The sequence below is a fragment of the Balaenoptera physalus genome (genome assembly GCF_965194825.1).
Source record: "Balaenoptera physalus genome assembly, chromosome: 2".
In the NCBI taxonomy this organism is placed as follows: Eukaryota; Metazoa; Chordata; class Mammalia; order Artiodactyla; family Balaenopteridae; genus Balaenoptera; species Balaenoptera physalus.
The window spans coordinates 101349462-101372531 of record NC_138883.1 but is presented as its reverse complement, the minus strand read 5'-3'; the positions used below and the strand labels follow the sequence as shown (position 1 = coordinate 101372531).

The 23070-nt window shown below is 41.1% G+C and overlaps 1 protein-coding gene across 1 annotated transcript in view; it reads left to right on the top strand.

Moving 5' to 3' along the window:
* Nucleotides 1-12160: 12160 nt before the first annotated feature.
* Nucleotides 12161-23070, top strand: part of NEDD4 (NEDD4 E3 ubiquitin protein ligase) — a 147567-nt gene continuing 136657 nt past the window's right edge. The window contains exon 1 of the mRNA XM_082444960.1: nucleotides 12161-12378. Within this exon, the coding sequence (XP_082301086.1) occupies nucleotides 12334-12378 (45 nt within the window). The 5' untranslated portion in view covers nucleotides 12161-12333. The remainder of the gene's footprint in view (nucleotides 12379-23070) is intronic.

Here is a 23070-nt window from a genome sequence, read left to right as displayed (position 1 = left end):
TTTGAGCTTTTCATAATAGTAGGCCCATAGACGAATGAGGGAGTTATCATATGCAGGGGTGGGGGGTCAACTCTGATTCTCATGAAGAGCTAGTTTTGGGCTATACAAGAAAGAGTATGTGTGGAACTCAGGGGATTCACTGCGGCATATCCCAATACTGGCATGTCCAATGATAACTGTAAATAGTCTATTGCAACGATGTCCTGATACGGTTAATACAACTGACGGTTCATAGCCCTTGGGGATAAAAATCTGAGTCACCACCAGGCAAGAACACAGACTTGCTGAAGTGCCAGCCAAGGGTGGGGGAAATCTAGACTGGGTATTTTAGGAGAGAGATGATGAATATTAATTACTACTCTGAGCCCTGTTACTGCAGTAGGCGCTGCAACTAATCCTTGTGTCGGATTTCTTTTGCACTCTGCTGCATATTTCCTCATATCCTCTCATCTAGCCTTTACTTCAGTCCTGCTGCAGCAACCAGCTGTGTGGAGACGTCTTCGGGCAATGACTTCCTTTGGTTGCTTAGCAGGCTTCTCCCCTTCTGCACCCAGGCTTCACTGTCACTCCTGTTTAAGATGCCAGCTGGAGCCTACTCAGCCATGCTGCACGGAAGCAAATCCGGAAAAGTAGGAGAGGTAACACCCCTCAAGACAACCCCTGTCCAGTGGGGAATGGAAACCAGTGGATAAATACTCCTTTCTTGGGAAGATAATTCTGAGGTATGGGAATTCCCTGGCGGTCCAGTGGTTAGGACTCCATGCTTCCACTGCAGGGGGCCCAGGTTCAATCCCTGGTCAGGGAACTAAGATCCCATAGGTTGTGTGGCACGGCCAAAAAAAAAAAGAAAAAAGAAAATTCTGAGTTATATTCTGCATGGCTCTTCAGGGGACTTTAGTGAGACTGAGCCCCACATCAACTCAGTAATAGTGATCAAACTCAATAACTCAAAAACCATTACATTGGTTTTACCCCCTTCCCTGTTTTACTCTTCTCCTACCCTCACTCATGTTCCCTAGGATGAGTAGTATGCTGGTCAATGTTTTTTCCTGGCTCTCTAGGAAAAAAAAATTACCCTGGTTTGTACCATTTGCCAATTCCTGCAGTTGGATAGAGGTATGCATAGTTGGTCCAGTTTGTCCTTGGGAGCCAGTAGGAGCTGAGTCTGAGCAAACCACTGCTTGGGAGCATGACCCAAAATAAACTACCTGCATACAAATCTTTGTCTCAGAAGTCACAGGTGGCTCAGGAAGGACGAAGAGTTACCTATCTGTCTGAGCCAATAAGCAGAGAGCGGTTGGTACACCGACATTAGCCATGGATACCAATAAGACAAAATATTATAATGAGATTGGAGGGAGAAGAATTTCTGTTATATAACAAATTGATGGTGGGAAAAGGGGTAGGGGGTAAGAATTTGAGGATACTCAGAAGTTTCTACTGGATAGACAGTAATGCCATTTCCAGACACAGCGAATATAGGACAATGGTGAGTTCATCTTTGGATCTATTAAATTTAAGGGTTTTTAAAGATATTCAGGCAGAGTTAGCTACTGGGAAATACATGTGTGAAGCTTAGGAAAGAACTAAGGGTATAGAAGCTGTGCACAATATTATTGTGAAATGTTATTGTTGATAATTACTCATTATTCCTGGAATATCCCGCCTCCCTCTCTCTCCTCCAACCCAGGCAGCAGTGAGCAGTGTTTTCCATATTTACTGCCCTCAGGGGAGGGCTGTTACTACAGAAATGAAAAGAGAAAGATGAGTCCATGTTCAGTTTATAAGTTTCAAAATAGAGCTTTGAATCTCCTAGTAGAAAAAATAGGTTGAGAAAAAAAGGTTTTCTGAGTTTCAAAAGCCTGGATTTTGAGTGCCAAGAGCCAAAGTTGATGCCATTAGCATCAGATTTCGGTGGAATGAATGATGATAAAAGAGCCAGTTTTCCTACCCTTAAGAGAGAGTTGGAGGTGAAAACAAGATATAGTTGAGTGTCTCTGAGAAAGGACCCTTCTCCCAGCCTACGTCCTCACTGCTGAGCTATCAGTAGGAGACAGTGATATAATTCCCTAATAATGGTGGAGATCTGAGAGGAAGTGTGTGCCCACTTCCTGTCAGGATCCCTGTGAGATGGTAAGCCCCAGGTAGTTATCCTTGGCTAGCATACCTAGCAGCAAGTAATAGCTATAGTAGAAATGATGATAGTGTGTGATCTGACAGTGTGCTGGAGTCCAGCTGCTAAGATTTCAGTCTCCAAAGTAGTAGGGGATAGCATGCAGAAGTTTCCACAATCCTAAAAGAGGGTGGAAAATGGTTGAGAGAGGGCCAGTGAACCAGGAGAGCCCTTAGAGATGGGACAACAGCCAGAGAATGATAGGTGACCTGACAACAGCTAGAATTACAATACAGAGGGACGACAGGAAAAAAACCAGTCACCCTCCTCCACGGCCATGACCACACGTAAGCTCCTCGTACTTAGATTCTACTCGTGAGAGAATGGGGAGAAAAGAAAAATAATTATTTGATTGAGTTAAAACCTGAAAAGACTGGGGAAATCTGGAATGACTACATCTTTACACCTAAAATTTACCATAACTAATAATTGTAACTTAACCAAAATTTACCACACTAGAAGATTAAAAGAAAAAAGACCATCTCAAAAGATACAGAAGACATTGTTAAGTAAAATTCAGTGTCCATTTATGACCAATAATCTTAGTGAACTAGGAATAGGAGTGAGCTTCTTAACCAAATAAAGGCTAGAAAAAAAAAGACAAACCCCAGATGAAAACAAAATCCAAAACCCTACAGCAAATATCATTCTCTTTAAAACCAGGAATAAGACAATTATGCCTGTTATCACCATGTCTATTTGTTAGACAGGACACTAAGATAAGAAAAAGAAATGCAAGTTGAAAGGAATGGAAAGGAACAAGCGAAATTGTCATTCAAAGATGTTAATGAATGTCTGTGTGAAAGTGAAAATAATTATTTTAGACATAATGAAGTTGAGGAAGTTTGTTGAATACTAAGGTAAATGTACAAAACTGTTGTATTTTTGTACACCAGCAATAAACTATTAGGGTATGTAATAAAAAAAGACATTAAATTTACAGTAGCAAGGAAAAATGCAAAGTATGTTGGGATAGATGTAGCAAAATATATGCAAGACCATAGTGGAGAAAATTGTAAAACTCTTTGAAAGACACTAAGATTTATTTATTTTTAAACTTTACTTTTTAGAACAGTTCAGATTTACAGAAAAATTGTGAAGATAGTACAGAGAGTGCCTATCCACCCCACCCTCAGTTTCTCCTGTTACTGCCATCTTATGTTAGTATGGTACGTTTGTTGTAATTAATAAAAATACCTTGATGCATTATTATGAGATAATAGAAAATATATGTCTGCCCCCAGTTCCCAGCACAGAGCTCCTAAAACCCTTGGCATTTCCTAAGTGATAAGAGCACTAGGAACATTTCTTGTTCTACTATTGATCTTTGATCTCTGTTCCTGACACAGAGCTTCTGAAAGCCTTGTAATTCTCTGGGTGGTAATTTCGTGGGTGATAGGACTGTCTTTTGTTCTAATGAGACAACTCTGCATGGGTTCCTGGATGAGGGCTGGGAGAAGGGAGAATGGCTGAAAATGGAGTTAATGATAGATAATGCCTGTGTGATGAAGCCTCCATAAAATCCCAAAAGCATGGGGTTTGAGGAGCTTCTAGGTTGGTGAATGCATCCACACTGTGAGGGTGAGGCACCCCAACTCCATGGGGACAGAAGCTCTTGTGCTTGGGACCCTTCCAGAGCTCTCTTCATCTGGCTGTTCATCTGTATCCTTTATCATATCCTTTAATAAACTGGTTAACATAATGTTTCCCTGAGTTCTGTAAGCTGCTCTAACAAATTAATCAAACCCAAGGAGGGGGTCATTAGAATCTCATCTATTGCCTGTCCGTCAGAAGTACAGGAGATAACCTGGGCTTGTGACTGGTGTCTGAGGTAAGGGGAGGAGGGTAGTCTTTTAGGACTGAAACTTAACCTGTGGAATCTGATGGTATCTCTGGCTAGATTGTATCAGAATGAAGCTGAATTGTAGGACACCCAGTTGGTGTTCAGGAGTTGCTTGTTGGTATGGGGAAAAACCTCTACACATTTGGTGATCAGAAGTGTCAGAAGTGACATGTTCTCTGTAAAGGTAAAGGAGATACACAGGGGAGAAACACAATGGGGAGAACTGGATTTTTCCTTACATAGAAAGGAAGAAACAGGATCTTCCCTTTACAATAATTATGAACTAAAATTCATACTTTATTTAGATTTCCTTAGTTTTTACCTAATGTCCTTTTTCTGTTCCAGGGTCCTATTCTGGATACCACATTACACTATTACATTTAGTCATCATGTCTCTTTAGGTTCCTCACAGCTGTGACTTTCCTTGTTTTTGATGGACCTTGACAGTTTTGAGGAGTACTCATCAGATATTTTGTAGATTGTCTATTGGGATTTGTCTGATGTTTTTCTCATGATTAGACTGGGGTTATAGTTTTTGGCCTCACAGAGGTAAAGTGCTACTTTCATCCCATCATATCAAGGGTACGTATTATCATCACTTATCACTATGGATGTTGACCTTGAACACCTGGCTGAGGCAGTGCTTGTCAGGTTTCTCCAATATAAAGTTCCTCTTGGGGCTTCATTGGTGGCACAGTGGTTAAGAATCCGCCTGCCAATGCAGGGGACGCGGGTTTGAGCCCTGGTCCAGGAAGATCCCACATGCTGCAGAGCAACTAAGCCCGTGTGCCACAACTACTGGGCCTGCGCTCTAGAGCCTGTGAGCCACAACAACTGAGGCCGCGTGCCACAACTGAAGCCCGCGTGCCTAGAGCCCGTGCTCCACAACAGGAGAAGCCACCGTAATGAGGAGCCTGTGCGCCACAACAAAGAGTAACCTCCGCTCATCACAACTAGAGAAAACCCCGCGCACAGCAGCAAAGACCCAACACAGCCAAAAATAAATAAAATAAATGTAAAAATAAAAATAAAATAAATAAAGTTCCTCTTTTTCCTCCCTTTCCATACTGTAACCTTTGGGATAAAATTACTATGCTCATCCCACACTGTAGCAGCGGTAGGTCATGCTCCCCTTCCTTGAGGGTGGAGTATCTACATAAATTATTTTGAATTTCACACAAAGATTTGTCTCTACTCCCCCATTTATTTACTAAATGATTTATTTATATCATTACAGACATGTATATTTATTTTATACTTTGGGTTATAATCCAATATTTATTAATTTTGTTGCTCAAACTGTTCCAGCTGTGGTAATTGTGGGTTTGATTTTTTTGAGCACTTCTTTACTTTCTGGCACTAAAAGATGCTCCAGGTTCATCTTGTATATTCCCTGCCCCAGTCCTAGAATCAGCCATTTCTCCAAGGTACCCAGGTTCCTTTTAATGGAGATATTTGTTTATTTTTAACCAGAACAATGTCATTTCTTTTTAAAAAAATTTTTGAAGCAATCTATTTATTTATTATTTTTGGCTGTGCCAGGTCTTAGTTGCAGCACGTGGGATCTTTGTTGTGGCACGTGGGATCTTTAGTTGCAGCATGTGTCCTCTTAGTCGCGGCATGCAGGCTCTAGTTCCCTGACCAGGGATCGAACCTGGGCCCCCTGCATTGGGAGCATGGAGTCTTAACCACTACACCACCAGGAAAGTTCAGAAAGTATAAAGACATTTTTTCTTGTACCATTTGAGAGTACTTTGCCAACTTGCTGCCCCATCACCTTCTAATACCTTAGTGTGTAGTTCTTATGAACAGGATCATTCTCATCTACATAACCTCAGTATAATCATCATAATCTGGCAGTTAACATTCATACATTACAACCATTTAATATATCCTCAGATATATTCATGTTTCAGCAAATGTCCAAATACTGTCTTTTATAGCAGTGGGGTTCAGAATCATGAGTTGCCTTATTTGTCATGTCTCTGTGATGGTTAATTTTATGTATTAACTTAGAGGGTGTTTTCGGATGAGATTAACATTTAAATTGGTAAACTTTGGGTGAAACAGATTGCTCTCCATAAGATTGGTGGGCCTCATTCAATCAGTTGAGGGCCTGAATAGAACAGAAACACTCACCTCCCCTGAGCAAGAGGAAATTCTCCAGAAAACAGTTTTTGGACTTCATATGCACCACTGGCTCTCCTGGGTCTCTAGGTTGCTGGCCCAAATTCAGATTTTGGATATGCCAACTTCCATTATCATGTGAGCCAATTCCTTACAATAAGTTTATATACACACACACACACACACACACACACACACACACACACACACACATCCTATTGGTTCTCTTTCTCTGGAGAACCCTGATTAATACGATCTCTTTAATCTCTGTGATTCTGGAATAGTTCCTCAAATTTCTCTGACATCCATGTCCTTGACATTTCTGAAGATTACAAGCCAGTTATTTTATATTATGTCCCTTAAGTTGGATTTGTGAGATGTTTACTGATGATTAGATTCAGATTGGGCAGGAATAGCACTGAAGTCATACTCTGTTCTGCTCATTGCATCCTATCAGGTTGTAAGATTTCGATTTGTTCCATTACTGATGTTCACTTTGATCATTTAATTACAGTGGTGTCTTTCAGCTTTTTCCCTTATGTACACAACATCAAACTCTGTAAAAATCTCACTTGCCAAACTTTGAATTTACCCATCTATTAGAATTTACATCAGTGTGGACTCATAGTACTGGATTTATTCATTAGATTATAATCTCATAGTACTGGATTTATTCATTCGATTATAATCTGTTGCTACCACTTTATTTCAGTGCTCAAGTTAGTCTGTATTTGGCCAGTGGGAACCTCTTCAAGTTGGCTCCTGTGTCCTTTTGACATGTCCCCATCATAACTTTCATTACTTTCTGGCATAACAAGATGTTCCATAAGAAGACTTTACAAACAAGACTGTTTATAGTAGCATTATTTGTAATAGTTAAACAAAACAACAATAGAAAATAATCCAGTAAAAAAAGAAAAAAAAATGGGAAGCATTGACTCTTATTGCTGAAGTGTAAAGTTCAAACTCCTTAACATGGCATGGAAGAGAAAGTTAAAGCAAGAAACACTGTGCTGTATTTGGGTTTCAGTGGGGAAAAACTTTTAGAATTTACTTCATTAAAAAAAAATGTATAATGGGATCAGATGTTTAACACCATAATCACAAACTGACATTTTTGTATTTGAATGTAATGCACCTTTGGGAAAAGATTAGTAATATCACTGGTGCTTCATTTATCTCAAGTGATATAAACTCTGAACCATTATTAAATTTCAGAGATGCCACTGTAATTTATCTAAACATTGTGCTGTAAACATTTGAAACAGCTAAATCATATAATAAAAGGTCTTTACAAATTCAAAACAAACCCTGGAAACACCCCAATGTCCAACAACAGAAGAATGATTAATTGTGATAGAGTCATCCAATGGAATATTACACAGCAGTGAAAATAAATTAACTACCATAAACAAATCAGTGTGAATCAATCTCACAAATAGAATGGTGAGTAAAAGAATCCAAGTCACTTTATGATTGCATTCATATAAAGAAGCAAAAATGAACAATGCATTATTGAGTAATACATACATCTGATGAAATAATTTATAAAACAAGAAAATGGTAAACATAGAATTCAGAATAGTAGTTATCTTTTGGTGAGTGGAGAAAAGGAAATGGAATAGGAAAGCATGAAAGAGGTGAAAAAAGTTGTTGGTAATGTTTTTCTTACAGTGGGTGATAAGTATATTAGTGTCCAATTCACTGTTATTCTTTATACCTTACCTGTTTTTATAATCTTTTGTATGTACTCAAAATTTAGTTTAAAATGTTTCTATAATTTTGGACATGTTAGAATTCCTGTGTCGTCTAATATAGAGCTCACTAACCACAAGTGACTATTTAAATTTAAATAATTAAAAAGTTGCAGTAGCCACATTTCAAGTGCTAAATAGCCATGTAAGCTAGTGGCTACCATATTGGCAATGTAGATATAAAAGATATTCTTCACTGAAGAAAGTTTTGTTGGACAGTACTAGACACGGTGACTATCTCTGGGAAGAGGCTCTGAGAACTCCCTTCCCACACTTGGATTTTCCCTTAAAGGTTCGATTCCTGGAATCCAAGAGTAGAGGTGACCTGTGTCTTGGGTACAGTCTTACACGGAAAGCTTTACAGAAGTGCCGACGATCCCTACGTCATTCCAGAGTGGAACAGCAGCAGTACTGTAGAAGTAAGGCAAAGGGTAGGCTGGAGATAGGCCCCATGTCTCTGCAGCCACAGAATGATGTGGAAGGGCCAGGAGCAGATAAAAGAGGTCGGAGGACCTGAAGCGGTTTTCATCTTTGAGCTAAAATTCCATGGCCTGTAGACCAGAAACAGATGAGAGTGCTGATTTCTCCAAGGATGCTGCAGGGCGAAGATGCTAGGGCAGAGACTGCTAATTCTCTTCCTATATCCATTCCTCTCTAGTAATAGAAACTCAACAAGGCTGCCCAGAAAAAAAAGTCTCTTCCTATCCTGTATTTAGATACAGCCATGTGACTCAGATCTGTCTTTTTAAACATTTTTTTAAAATTATTTATTTATTTATGGCTGTGTTGGGTCTTCGTTTCTGTGCGAGGGCTTTCTCTAGTTGTGGCAAGTGGGGACCACTATTCATCGCAGTGCGTGGGCCTCTCACTATCGCGGCCTCTCTCGTTGCGGAGCACAGGCTCCAGACGCGTAGGCTCAGTAATTGTGGCTCACGGGCCCAGCTGCTCCGTGGCATGTGGGATCTTCCCAGACCAGGGCTCGAACCCGTGTCCCCTGCATTGGCAGGCAGATTCTCAACCACTGCGCCACCAGGGAAGCCCCAGATCTGTTTTAAGAGTTTAAGTAGAAGGCTCTGTTAGCCCTTCTTAAAAATCGAGCATGAGACCTGAACTCCTTTCTTTATTCCTTCCTCTATCTTGTTGCCTACAACATAGATATAATGGTTGGAGCTTTAGCCTCTCTCTGGACTATGAAGATAAGGGCCACACTCACAAATGGCAAAGCAGCCAGCTGTAAAGTTCCTGGATTTCTGATGTCTTTTGTGGAGCAAAGTAGCCATATTTACCCTGGCCTGCCTACCTCTAGACTTTTATAGAAGAGAACAATATAATTATCTATTTTTTAAACCCTACTAGTTTGGGTTACTATTACTAACAGCCAAATGTCATTCTAACTAGAGACCGCAACTAGAGACCAGTGGGATCAAGGATGCATCTACGAATGCCAGCGTGGAACGATGAAGACCGTGCCGTGCCCTCCATCCCCAAGATGATGTTGCACCACGACAGCCTACTAGAACTTAGAATCAACCTTAGAGGAGAGAGGGTTGAGAAGGAACACTGAGTTGATTAAGATTAGGTTTTTTACTACTGGGCAGACAGGAAACTTGAGGTGGGGACTAAGTTCTGTTACAGAATTAAATAGTAACATTCATAGTAATATTATATAGTAATATTAAAAGTAACATTCCTTGCACTACTGAGCTCTGGGTCTGAGATAGACTCTACAAAGACTGTAGCCGAAACCATGGCAATGGCAATGGCAATGGCAATGGATGAGGTACAGGGAGTTTAGAGTGGAAGAAGAGGAAGAAAAAGTGAAACTTAAAGAACTCAAACATCTAATATCAGAAGAGAGGCAGCCAGCAGATATTATGGGAGAGAGAATTAAAAGATAACTTTCAAAAAAGACTTTTTTTTTTTTGGTATTCCTTACAGAATTAATAACCAACATTAAAGTATCTTTCATATTGTTACCCTTGATAGATCAGTTATTTAATACCAGAATTTTTTATCCCAAAGACTCATAAAATGAAAACAACTTCCACTTCTGCATTACAATTACTATTTTAGGCAGAGATAAAGAGGTTTAGGTACATAGACTACTAGGAGGTCTTGACGAGGTTTACTGATTTCTAGTTTGTTTACTGCTCCTTTATCAGTTTGAAGGCTCATGTAAAAAGAGATTTGAAGGGAGAACAGGTTCACGAACAAGAAATAGCATGGTGATGCCACTGGAGGTTGCTAGAATTGCCTAGCCTTTCACTTGGGGGCAATCTCTAGCAGGGGTGTGAGGCTGGGAACAAATTATTATGCACAATATCACATTCTTCATACACACCTCTTACATGGTCGTACACATAGTTATTCAAGTCAAATCAACATGAACTTAGTTGAAGGCAGCCTAGGTGGGCAAAAAGCCTGCATGAGTATACCATACAATTGAGCGACATGTCCAATTGAAGAGGGGTTTCTCATTCTACACAGCTTTCTTGATGGTAGTGGTGGTTATTGGACCACCAGCTAATACCACCTTCTCTATTTGAACTTCCTTATAATTCCAGGTACCAGATGCACAGGGCCTCTCCAAGCTTTTGGCTGGGAAATAATAATTACTGTAGTTCATCATATGTCAGTTAACTGCCTGCTTAATTCTTATTATGATTTTGGACTCAGACAGAAAGAATAAGAAATCATGAGTCAAATCAGTGGTATTTGGAATTATCTTCACTATTGCCTATTAGCTATATGAGCTGATGCTTTACTTTATAAACCACTGGGATTTCTGGTTGATTTTATTACCAGTTTTAGGTTGTGTGTATCCCTCTCGTCCATTCATTAAATTTTAGTAGGAGGATGGAAGCTATTTCTATATCTGTTTGAAACCATGCCCTGAAATGACATGAATGTCCTACTTAAAATAAGATATTAAAATGTGTATCAGAAAGAGATTAGGGAAAAGTATTATTTCAAAAATAAAAGAGCATACTAAATATTTTCAGATTTTACTCCTAACCTACTAAAAAACACAAGTATGTGACAGTTTATAAAACAAAGACATTAATACTATGATAGCTTTTTAAATTTAGTTAAGCCAACAATTCCTGACCTTTCTGGAATTTTACATTCATGTTTACTTAATTGCCACTTCTTTCTGCCTAATACAGATGATAAAGTTTGGATGATGTATTAATCGAATTTTCATACATAACACAAATTAAATGGATCCTGCCAAACAAAGTACAACAAAATCTTATACAACAAACCAATAATATTGGTATTTTAAATGGTTTATTCTGTATTGCTTATGGAAAATTTAAATTAGATTTTGAGATTCTAGAGTTTTGCAAATTTCTGCAACTGTAGGAAAAGGACAAGATATTAATTCTGGCTTACACAATGCATGCTTATCATTTTCCCCATTCTCTTTTTGGGTGGTTTATTTGGTAAGAGTCTTCCTGTGACTGTGGAACTATAAACCCCATCAGACATGACTATAAAATAAGCATGATTATTCCATAGCACAGGAGGTCCTAGTTTATTTTCCCCCTTCTTCGCTACCTTCCAGTGGTGCTGCAGATCAAGGCTTACTTAGCTAAGCAGATTTAGAGGGTTAAGCCTGGAGGCTGGACGTTATTGGTAGGCTTTAAAGATGGACAGACCATATGACAGGAAACATTGATTGGTACAATGTTTACAAATCACAAGGAGAGAATTTCAGATCCTGAGTCCAAGACTGATGCGATCCCTACAGGCCTCCCCGTTTGCTACCATGCTGAGGCTGGGCTTTGCCTGGGCGTCTCAAGGTCCAGCTTCTATTGGAATCGGCAGCCTTAACCGACAAAAGAGCGGTCTGATTTTTAGTTTGTGGAGAGGCTAACATTAAGCTCTCCTGATCCCAGGTGGCTAGTCAGAGGCCGAGTTCTGGGGCGGATCTCAGTGAGACTTGTTGCCGAGGAGAGCCGCAGCTTTGTTTCCCCGGGGAAGGGCGGACGTCCTCCGGGCGCCACTGCCGGCTCGGCGCAATGCCCTGGAGTCCGCCTGGCTCCCAGAGGCGGCCGCGTCAGCCACTATCCTCCTGGCGTGGGGACGGAAGGCGCGCCCGCGCCGCGCGCGCTCCTCCCACCCGAGCCCCAGCACGCACGTTCTCCCACCGCGCGCGGTCCCCGCGCCCAGAGCCCCACGACGCGCGCCACTGCCGAGGCGCGGCCGGCCCTCCCCGCCCTGCTTCCTCGTACCACTGCCGCCGGCCGGCCGGCCGCTGGGGGCGCTGTGCGCCCAGGGGAACACCGCCCCCTCTTCCTCCAATTCCTCCCGCCTCCTCCCTCTCCTCCTCCGCCTCCTCCCTCTCCTCCCTCTCCTCCCTCTCTTCCTCACTACAGTTCCCACTCTCTGGGTAGGGGCGAGCGCGTCCGGTTTGCCGGAACCATTCGGAAATGGCAACTTGCGCGGTGGAGGTGTTCGGGGTCCCGGAGGACGAGGTGCGAGGGCCGCGGGGCTACGGGGCGAGCTTCCTATCGCGCTGCCCGTCAGCCGGACGGGAGGAGGCGGCGGCGGCCAGAGGGACTGCTGTCAGCGCCCTCCTCCCTCTGCGCGAGCTCCGGGAGCGCGCCGGGCGCCGTGGGGACCCCTGGGGCTGCCTGGTGCGCGCAGGCGGGTGGGGTGAGGGGGTTGCTTTAGGGAGTCGCATTTTCTTCGCGAGTGTGTAGACTCTACACCCCTCTCTTCCCTGGAACCGCCGCCTTCCTTGTCATTTTCCTTCAGGAAGTGATGAGGAGGGGGGCTAGTCAGCCAGCGGCGTGAGTGCGCGGGGGCACGCGCAGCACCCCGCCTGCCCCTTCCTGCCACCCCCCGCCGAGTGTGCGTGAGCTCCGGGCGGGGGTGGGGCGGGGCGAATTTCCCTGGAGCTTAGCATCCCGGCTGTTGATTAGCCTGCTCTGGCAGAGAGGCCCATTGGGCTTAACTTTATGGACTTTGACCTGAAGACTTACAAGAGAATTGTCATTAGCTGTTTGGGTTTTTTCTTTTTCATCTGAAATCCTTTTAAACCTCCTTACAGGAGACGGGGATGGGAAAGCAGGCAGATAGAATTTTTTCCCCCTTCTATTTAGCAGCAAGTGTCAAGTGTGGAAAGTTCACGCTGTGTTTCACTGGTCTTCACTGATATTTTAAAAATTAAGCCAAAAAGTGTAAATATTTAAAAGAACTTCCCACAGCTGTTCACTCAAAATTCTGTGATTTGAGAATTGTCTCTTTTCAGCTAAATAACTTAGGCTGGTTATGCCTTACGTTTATTAAAAATAAGGCTATTTGTAAAGAGTAGTTACATTTTAAGTGAGATGTGGCTTCCCTGTGTTATTGGTGATTGTCTCAAAAATGGGAATGGGTGGGAAATGAAAGGCTGTCTAGTCTAACAGTGACAAGTTAAGTTTGGGGGAAAATTTTAAGCATTCTTGTTCATTGACTAAACTGTCACATGTACCTGTTATCAGGACTAGACCCAGTTGACTGTAAATCCTTCAGCCTAATTTAGATTGATTGCTTAGATTTTCTAATAGTGTTGTAATAGTGCCTTCTCTTAGTAACTTGGTATCTTTAAAAAACGTTTTTATAAAGTGTCTTTTACATTTCTCTTGAAAGTTCTTGGTTTATAAACAGTGGGCAACTTGTTGATGCAAGCAAGTTATCTCCCAGCGTTTTGAGAATGATTATGTGATGCAGTTAATTTCTTAGTTATTGCTACCAGAAGAGAAACAAAGTGATGGTGGACAAATGGTGGCAGCTCAGCAGTCCCTCAGGAACGACAGTCAGTATATTATGGCTGAAGATAATATTCTAGCTAATGTTCTGTAGAAGAGATCAGAGGAAAATAATGCAGTGTTGAACCTATGATCGCTTTCTTCTTATCAGTCCTATCTCCCTGCTTGCTACAATAAGTTGTTCAATGCAGATAATCTCAAACTGGCCTCCAACCCAATCAGGCTGGCCTTGAACTTTCTTTCTCTGTTGTTGTTACTACTCAGAGGTAGGCTCTGCTATTCCAGATTTCTCATCTCACCTTCTTCCAGCAGAGCCAACTGATCATAGCATCTCGCATCTTCTCTCTCTCTTTCTTTCTCTGTACAGATCTGTTTTCAGTTGTCTGCTTCTCACATCACTCTTCTGCCGAGCTGAGATAAATTGAATCATGCCAGTTGCTGGGTGGTCAGTAAGCATCTGGGACTAAGGGCCCTCTGAAATGAGGTTTTCCTGAACTGGATGAAGGATTTGTACTTCTGGGCAGTTTCACTCTGTTCACACGGTGGGGGTCCTGGTTGTCAGTCTCATGACTCAAATTTCCCTCCCTCTCCCACTGTTCACTTTTTCCACGTTGAGGAAGAGAGTGAGATAGGAAGATAAGAGACATGATGATGAAGTGTCATCTTCTACTTCTTCCATTGTAATTTGGGTTATTCATTCGACAGACGTTTTTTAGCTGTCTGTTCTGTATCATGCAGTATGCTAGGCACCAGGTACACAGAAGAAAGCGCATCTGCCTGTTTTGTGAGAAGCTCATAGTCTAGTGGGAAAGACAAAAATCATTTGTTTTCTGGTAGAGGTCGCCATCTCATCACTATCACTTGTCTTTTATTTTCTGGTCTATCACAAAAGTAAAAGTGGGCTTAGAAAAGCAACCCCCCCCTTCCTTTTTTTGGAAGAAAAACACTGAAGCTATGTCATTTTCTAAAACTCACAGACTAGTGATTATAAGTAAGATAGGTTTGATATGACAGCAAAAAGAGATGATTCTTATTTTAAATTTGAAACTGAAACAAAGAAAAATGAATAGGAATGGGATAGAAGATAGTGAGAGAAGTGTAATTTAACCAGTATATACTGAAGAGCCCCTGAATCACACTCTATGAGCATGTTGGTGTTGAAGAATGCCAAAATTTAGGTCATTATATCTCTCTCTCACTTTTGGGTGGGTTTTAGCTCTTCTTCCACATATGTGTCTTTGAGTAAGAGATGGTTCTGGCTCCATGTACAGAATTTTGCCATTAAAGAATAACAAACTAAGCAAGTAGTATACTATAATTTATACCAAGTTTGCTCTGACAGTCTCTTGGGATTAACAGTAGAGGATAACTCCCACTCAGCTGTGGTGAGGAGGAGTGTGGTAGATATGGGGCCTGCCATTCAGCATCCCTTCCCCCTTCATTTCAGTGGACTTCCCTGTTATGCAGAGGCTGGAAAGCTAAACACCATGTTTCCCAGACTCTCTTGCACTTAGCGTTCTGGAAAGAGGTTGTGAAATAGGTTTCCCAATGAGGTGCACCTACTTGAGACTGGGAAGGTGAAAATGAAGTGGGGCATAACTTCTTGTTTCCTTGGTTTTTTCTGCTGACAAGCGTAGTCACGTAGACATTGAGTTTTTCGACAAAAGTGTTTCAGTATCTGTAACTTGTTTTGTGGGTATTGATAGGAAGTTACAGAAATAGCGGTCTAGATTTGGTATGTTTTTTTTTTTAACTTTGGGTTTATTTATTTATTTATTTATGGCTGTGTTGGGTCTTCGTTTCTGTGCGAGGGCTTTCTCTAGTTGTGGCAAGCGGGGGCCACTCTTCATCGCGGTGCGCGGGCCTCTCACTGTCGCAGCCTCTCTTGTTGCAGAGCACAGGCTCCAGACGCGCAGGCTCAGTAATTGTGGCTCACGGGCCCAGCTGCTCCGCGGCATGTGGGATCTTCCCAGACCAGGGCTCGAACCCGTGTCCCCTGCATTGGCAGGCAGATTCTCAACCACTGCGCCACCAGGGAAGCCCCTGGTATGTTCTTAAAATCAACAGATCTGGCGGTGGCTCCTGATTACCTACCTTTCTGACTCGGGTACGTGTAGCAGTTTCCTGGGTAGGCCAGTTCTGAGGTGTTTTCGGGTCCTCTGAAGACACAGCCTACAGCCTGCCTCTCCAGCTCTTCTGACAATTTTGGAAGCACCTAATTCCCTGTATGAGCATCTTTCTTCTTAAAACATGTAGAGTAATTTCTGTTTCTGACAACTGAAACCTGACTGAAACAAGGAAAAGAAGGAAGGAAATAAAGAGGAAAGGGTTGAGTCTCCATCCCAGTTTGGGAGTAGAGTTCGCACATACAGAAGAATGGACGCCTCTCATGCTGACAGCTACGACAATGCATAAGAAACAGGGTAACAAAGAAGTGCATATTCTGACACTTCTAGACCCGCTAACACTGAGCAGAAGCAGACCCTGCCTGTCCTGGCATTGTCCTGAGCCTGAGAACAAAGTTCCCAGCCTATAGTCACTGCACACAACGAAGGAGAAGCACAGTGTGTGCACCAACTGCGTTAGAATCTAACCCAATCTTTCACGTGTTGTTTTTGCCATTATGGCTTTTTTGCAACTTTTTAATTCCAGCATCATTCTAAAGTATTTTTTGTGGGTTTCCATGGGAACAAAGAAGTAGATATAATATAGTTTATTTTTAATAGTTTGCTTTTTATTTTAAACCAACAGAAAAGTTGGAAGTACAGTACGAAGAACTCCAAATCCTCCTAAAGCAGATTCTCCAACTGTTGATATTTCACCACAGTTGTTCCATAACCCTTTTTTTTTTTTTTTTGGCCATTTTCATTAGTGTTTTTGGAACCATTTGAGGGCAATCTGCAGACACGATTCCCCATCACCACTAAATACTCTAGTGTGTATTTTCCTAAAACAAGAATGCTTTCCTGCATAACAGCCATCCAGCCCTCTAAGCCAGGAAGTCAACAGTGTTACAACACTACCATCCAATCCATAGATCCCATCAATCTTTGACCAGTGTTCTAGTAATTTCTCTTCTTCCTTCACGGTCCAAGATCCCATCTAGGAGTGTATGTTGCATGTACTTTGTATCAGTTCCTCAGGCTTTCTTATCCTTAACAGTTGTAAGGAGTACAGGCTGTATAACCTATTGATGTTCCTCAACCTGGATCTGTTTACTGTTTCCTCATGATCATGTCAAGGCCACACTTTTTGGGCAGGAATCACAGAGATAATACTGTGTTCTTCTCAGTGTATCATATCAGGAGTACATGATTTTGGCTTCTCATGACTGTGGATGATAACCTTGATCACTTGGTAATTTTGGTGTCTGCCAGGTTTCTTCTTGGTATTATCACTGTTTTTCCCTTTATAATTGATTGGTATTTTGTGGGGACATATTCAAAGATTATGCTAGTATCCTATCCCTCATTCATCAGATCTCCATCCACTAGTTTTACTACCTATGGATGATGACTTCCACCTGAAACAAATGCTACTATTTTTTTTTTTTAATATTTATTTATTTATTTATTTAAGAGCTCCTGGCTTATTTATTTATTTATTTATTTGGCTGTGTTGGGTCTTCGTTTCTATGCAAGGGCTTTCTCTAGTTGCGGCAAGCAGGGGCCACTCTTCATCACGGTGCGCGGGCCTTTCACTGTCGCGGCCTCTCTTGTTGCGGAGCACAGGCTCCAGACGCGCAGGCTCAGTAGTTGTGGCTCACGGGCCTAGTTGCTCCGCGGCATGTGGGATCTTCCCAGACCAGGGCTCGAACCCGTGTCCCCTGCATTGGCAGGCAGATTCTCAACCACTGCGCCACCAGGGAAGCCCCAAATGCTACTATTTTTTATTTCCATTTTTATTAATTGGCATTCTGTGTAAGAAGAGCCTTCCCTTTCTTGGCCGTTTGTTTATCCATTTATTTATTTATTTGTATCAGCATGGACTTGTAGAATCCCACCTTATTCAATGGGTTGTAATTAATTTCTATCCTTAAATATTTTATGGCTCAAATTATTTCAGTTTGGCCAGTGGAAGCCCTTGCAGGGAGGTTCCTATGTTCTTGTGACAAGTCCACATTATTCTTTGAACTCGTCATTACTTTTTGGGCAGAAGATGTTCCACGATCCTCTTGTATTTTGCCTGGCCCAGCACTGTCTGGGATCAGCCATTTCTCCTAGAAACATTGATTACATTTAATAGGAAATGGTTTTTAGAAGCCAAGATGTGTGTGCTCTCTGTGCTCAGTGCTACTGGATGCCGTTGCTCTTCAGCCATCTCAGCAAAGAGAGCTGAAATGTATGTGTGTGCCACACATATATACACATATAAGTCAACACATAAATCTATAGCTATTTCTGTATCAATCTCTATTCATACATCTAAAAATAATTAATTCATATAAGTATCTCCAATTCAAATCTAATATTGTACTTCAGGGTTCTTTCTAGTCACAAGTACCTCCTCTAAAAATGAAAATGCTGCGGTTCATTATCCTCAGTACATTTACTTATGTGCTCAGTCCATTTACTTATGTTTTTGGTGTAACTGATTTCCCAGTCCTGCAGGTATCTCCTCTGCCTGCACTTCTGCACCCCACTTTCAGCTCCCTGCATCCTTGGGTGCCAGTGGGAGTACTGCTGTGTATGTCTATGCAACACTCTCCCCCTGTGCTCCGAGTCCCATGCCAGTGGGCATGCTCCTGAAGCCTCTCTGTATGACACCTCCCTCTTTGCCTCAGTGCCCCGTGCAGGTGGGCAGGCTGACCATGCATCTCCATGAAACTCCCTGCTTCCCCCAGACTCTGCCTCAGGCCTGCCATGGACTCCTCTGCACCAGGAAGAGAAGAGGAGAAAGGACTACAATCTTTCTTAACAGCTAACTATTAGCAATTCATATGTCACATAGGAATAGAATCTCAGAGACACCTTTTAAATACATCACGTAGGGTGAGCAGGGGTATAAAAAATGGAATTTGACTAGGTTGTAATTCTGGCCCTGTCACTTACAGGTCATCTGGCATAAGTTTTAGACATCTTTCAGAGCAGGATTTTTTGTTTTTCACATCTTTATTGGAGTATAATTGCGTTAGTATCTGCTTTATAACAGTGAATCAGCTATACGTATACATATATCACCATATCCCCTCCCTCTTGCGCCTCCCTCCCACCCTCCCTATCCCACCCCTCTAGGTGGTCACAAAGCACCGAACTGATCTCCCTGTGCTATGCGGCTGCTTCCCACTAGCTAGCTATTTTACATTTGGTACTGTATATATGTCCATGCCACTCTCTCACTTGATCCCAGCTTACCCTTCCCCCTCCCCGTGTCCTCAAGTTCGTCCTCTACATCTGCATCGTTATTCCTATCCTGATCCTAGGTTCTTCAGAACCTATTTTTTTAATTCCATATATATATGTTAGCATACGGTATTTGTTTTTCTCTTTCTGACTTCACTCTGTATGATAGACTCTAGGTCCATCCACCTCACTAGAAATAACTCAATTTCGTTTCTTTTTTTATGGCTGATTTTTTTGATTGGGTTTTTTTTTGATATTGAGCTGCATGAGCTGCTTGTATATTTTGGAGATTAATCCTTTGTCAGTTGTTTCATTTGCAGATATTTTCTCCCATTCTGAGGATTGTCTTTTCATTTTGTTTATGGTTTCCTTTGCTGTGCAAAAGCTTTTAAGTTTCATTAGGTCCCATTTGTTTATTTTTGTTTTTATTTCCATTTCTCTAGGAGGTGGGTCAAAAAGGATCTTGCAGTGATTTATGTCATAGAGTGTTCTGCCTATGTTTTCCTCTAAGAGTTTTATAGTGTCTGGCCTTACATTTAGATCTTTAATCCATTTTGAGTTTATTTTTGTATACGGTGTTAGGGAGTGTTCTAATTTCATTCTTTTACATGTAGCTGTACAGTTTTCCTAGCACCACTTATTGAAGAGGCTGTCTTTTCTCCATTGTATATTCTTGCCTCCTTTATCAAAGATAAGGTGACTATATGTGTGTGGGTTTATCTCTGGGCTTTCTATCCTGTTCCATTGATCTATATTTCTGTTTTTGTGTCAGTACCATACTGTCTTGATTACTGTAGCTTTGTAGTATAGTCTGAAGTCAGGGAGCCTGATTCCTCCAGCTCCGTTTTTCTTTCTCAAGATTGCTTTGGCTATTTGGGGTCCTTTGTGTTTCCATACAGATGGTGAAATTTTTTGTTCTGGTTCTGTGAAAAATGCCATTGGCAGTTTGATAGGGATTGCACTGAATCTGTACATTGCTTTGGGCAGTATAGTCATTTTCACAATGTTGATTCTTCCAATCCAAGAACATGGTATATCTCTCCATCTGTTTGTGTCATCTTTAATTTCTTTCATCAGTGTCTTATAGTTTTCTGCATACAGGTCTTTTGTCTCCTTAGGTAGGTTTATTCCTAGGTATTTTATTCTTTTTGTTGCAGTGGTAAATGTGAGTGTTTCCTTAATTTCTCTTTCAGATTTTTCATCATTAGTGTATAGGAACGCAAGAGATTTCTGTGCATTAATTTTGTATCCTGCTAGTTTACCAAATTCATTGATTAGCTCTAGTAGTTTTCTGGTAGCATCTTTAGGATTCTCTATGTATAGTATCATGTCATCTGCAAACAGTGACAGTTTTACTTCTTCTTTTCCGATTTGGATTCCTTTTATTTCTTTTTCATCTCTGATTGCTGTGGCTAAAACTTCCAGAACTGTGTTAAATAACAGTGGTGAGAGTGGGCATCGTTGTCTTGTTCCTGGTCTTAGTGGAAATGGTTTCGGTTTTTCACCATTGAGAATGATGTTGGCTGTGGATTTGTCATATATGGCCTTTATTATATTGAGGTAAATTCACTCTATGCCTACTTTCTGGAGAGTTTTTTATCATAAATGGTGTTGAATTTTGTTGAAAGCTTTTTCTGCATCTATTGAGATGATCATATGGATTTTATCCTTCAGTTTGTTAATATGGTATATCCCATTGTTTGATTTGTGTATATTGAAGAATCCTTGCATTCCTGGGGTAAACCCCACTTGATCATGGTGTATGATCCTTTTAATGTAGAGCAGGATATTTAAGTCAGCTGATTTGCCTGTCTCCTAGCTATGTGTGTTGTTAAGAATATTCTACAGCACCTGGAGACATGTAAGATTGCTGACTCCAATTGCTAAGTCCACTGTTCTACTGAATCGATGTTACTGACCTCTTCCTTCTTGAAGCTTCTATTTAGTCTGGTTCCCATCTCAATCCTGTCAAAGTTTTAAGAGGATAAATGAATGTAAGGTTAAGAGGTCTGCAGATAAATGACAGGAGGAAGACACAGCACAGACAAATGGAAAAAGGTTTTGATAAGACTTTTATGGAATAAGTATGTCTGTAGCTCAACATAACCTCCTGGCCTGACCCAAATGTCTGGCTTCCCTCATGTGAGCCATGTTGGGGCAATGAAGAGAGTAATGTGAACAAACAATCATGTCAGTGCATATGGATGCCTTAATGAAGATATCCTCCTTCAGAGTAAAAGAGTCAATTGAAATATAATCATAGCTGCCTTTAATTGAATGCTTGCTATATGCTGGGCTCCAGGTTCTGTGTTCTCAATGCTTTGGCTGTAATTGTCATAACAGTCCTGCAAAACTAGGTAATGCTCTCCCCATTTTACAGATAGGAAATCTGAGATTGTGATTTGCTCAAGGACTTATCTCAGTAGGTAGCAGATCTGGGATCGAAACCCAGAACTCTTTTGTAACAAAGACATGGTCTTTCCTCTGTCCTACTGCAAATAGTTGCTCAAATAAAAGAATTTAACAGAAGAGATTCTTTCTCAGGAAGATGATGAATGGAACATGTGCAAAATTAACTTGTAATTGTTCCTCTGTTCTTCCAGATCTTCCATCTTTTTTTTGTTGTTGTAGCTTTTAGGTGGACCTATGAAGTACTTGAATTCTGTATTTGCTTGACAAATATTTGTTGAACTCTTACTATATGTAAGGTGTTTGAGTCAGGCTGTGAGGCTATAACGATGGACAGCAGACTTTACTGAATTTACAGCCTAGAGAGAGAGAGGGCCATTAAATATATAATCACACATCAATGTTTTATTAATGTTTTGAAGGAAAAGGAGTGTAAGATAAAAGTATATAACAGGAAAGAAAAGAATTAATCTTATATGGAGGAGGGGAGAGAGTATGAGGAAAAGCTGAGGAAGCAGACTAAGGATGGATAGGCGTTAGCCAGGCAGTGGAAGAAAAAAGCCTCCTAGGTAAATAGAACTGCATGTGTAAAAGATGAAATGGAGAGGAACGTAAAGAAGGCTAGAGTGTTGGAGAGAGAGGGATGGTATCAGGAGGTGAATCTGTAGAGGAGAGGAGAGCAGAACCCGGTCAGGCAGGGCCTGAAGGCCATTTATTAAGGATTTTGTATTGGATCCCAAGTGGAATGGAAACTCACTAAATGCCTGTGTGAGCATACACACATCATCATCATCATCATCATTATCATCATTAACATTGCTATTATTTTTTTATAATTTTTTTCTCATGTAGTTAACATTTTCTTTGCTTGTTATTTCTTCATTTCTTCCTGCCCCTCTGACTTTCCATCTGTGATAACTTTTTTTCTGCCTGAAGTACATCCTCTAGAATTTCTTTCAGTGAATGTTTCCTGCTAATGAACTTCCTTGGTTTTTGTTTTGGCTGAAAATGACACATCTTTGCCTGCAATTTGCAACCTTTCCATTTTGCTTTCAAAAATCAATAAAACTGTCTTGTGAGTGGAAGGGGAAGATTCCAGCTTTAGTGAAGAGCCCTGATCTGCTTGAGGATAATGTCTCTGTTTTGATTAAGGAAAAGATGTTTCATTTTTGTTTCTTTTTTACTCATTTGAGTACTATCCAGAATTCTGTTAATAATACTTTTGATATCATGATTCTAAAATTAAGAGTTTGGTCTCTAGTTGCAACATACGTGTTCTTCTCTTTCATTTTCAAAGATGATGTGAGATGTGATCTCTGCTTATGGATGTGATTGAAGAGAGCTGTTTGGACAATTTTCTAGCATAAATTTCTAAAATGAAGTTAAATGAGTGCAAATACGCAAATAAGCGGCATTTCTTATTTAATTTTCTGAAAGAATCTTAAATCACTGTAGCTTTACATCATTTAACCACAGCATCTGAAGTAAGTAGTTCTCATCTTTGTGGTGGGAAGTGCAAGGATAAAGTTTAAAAGTTAAATGTGTCTGTGACTGCAAGTTATCATCCCCTGGAATTGTTCTTAGTTAATGCTTGCTACATTTTTCTTCAGGAGACTTCTGGGGGATAGTTTCAGTAGAGGCTAACACGGATGATTTTTAAGTC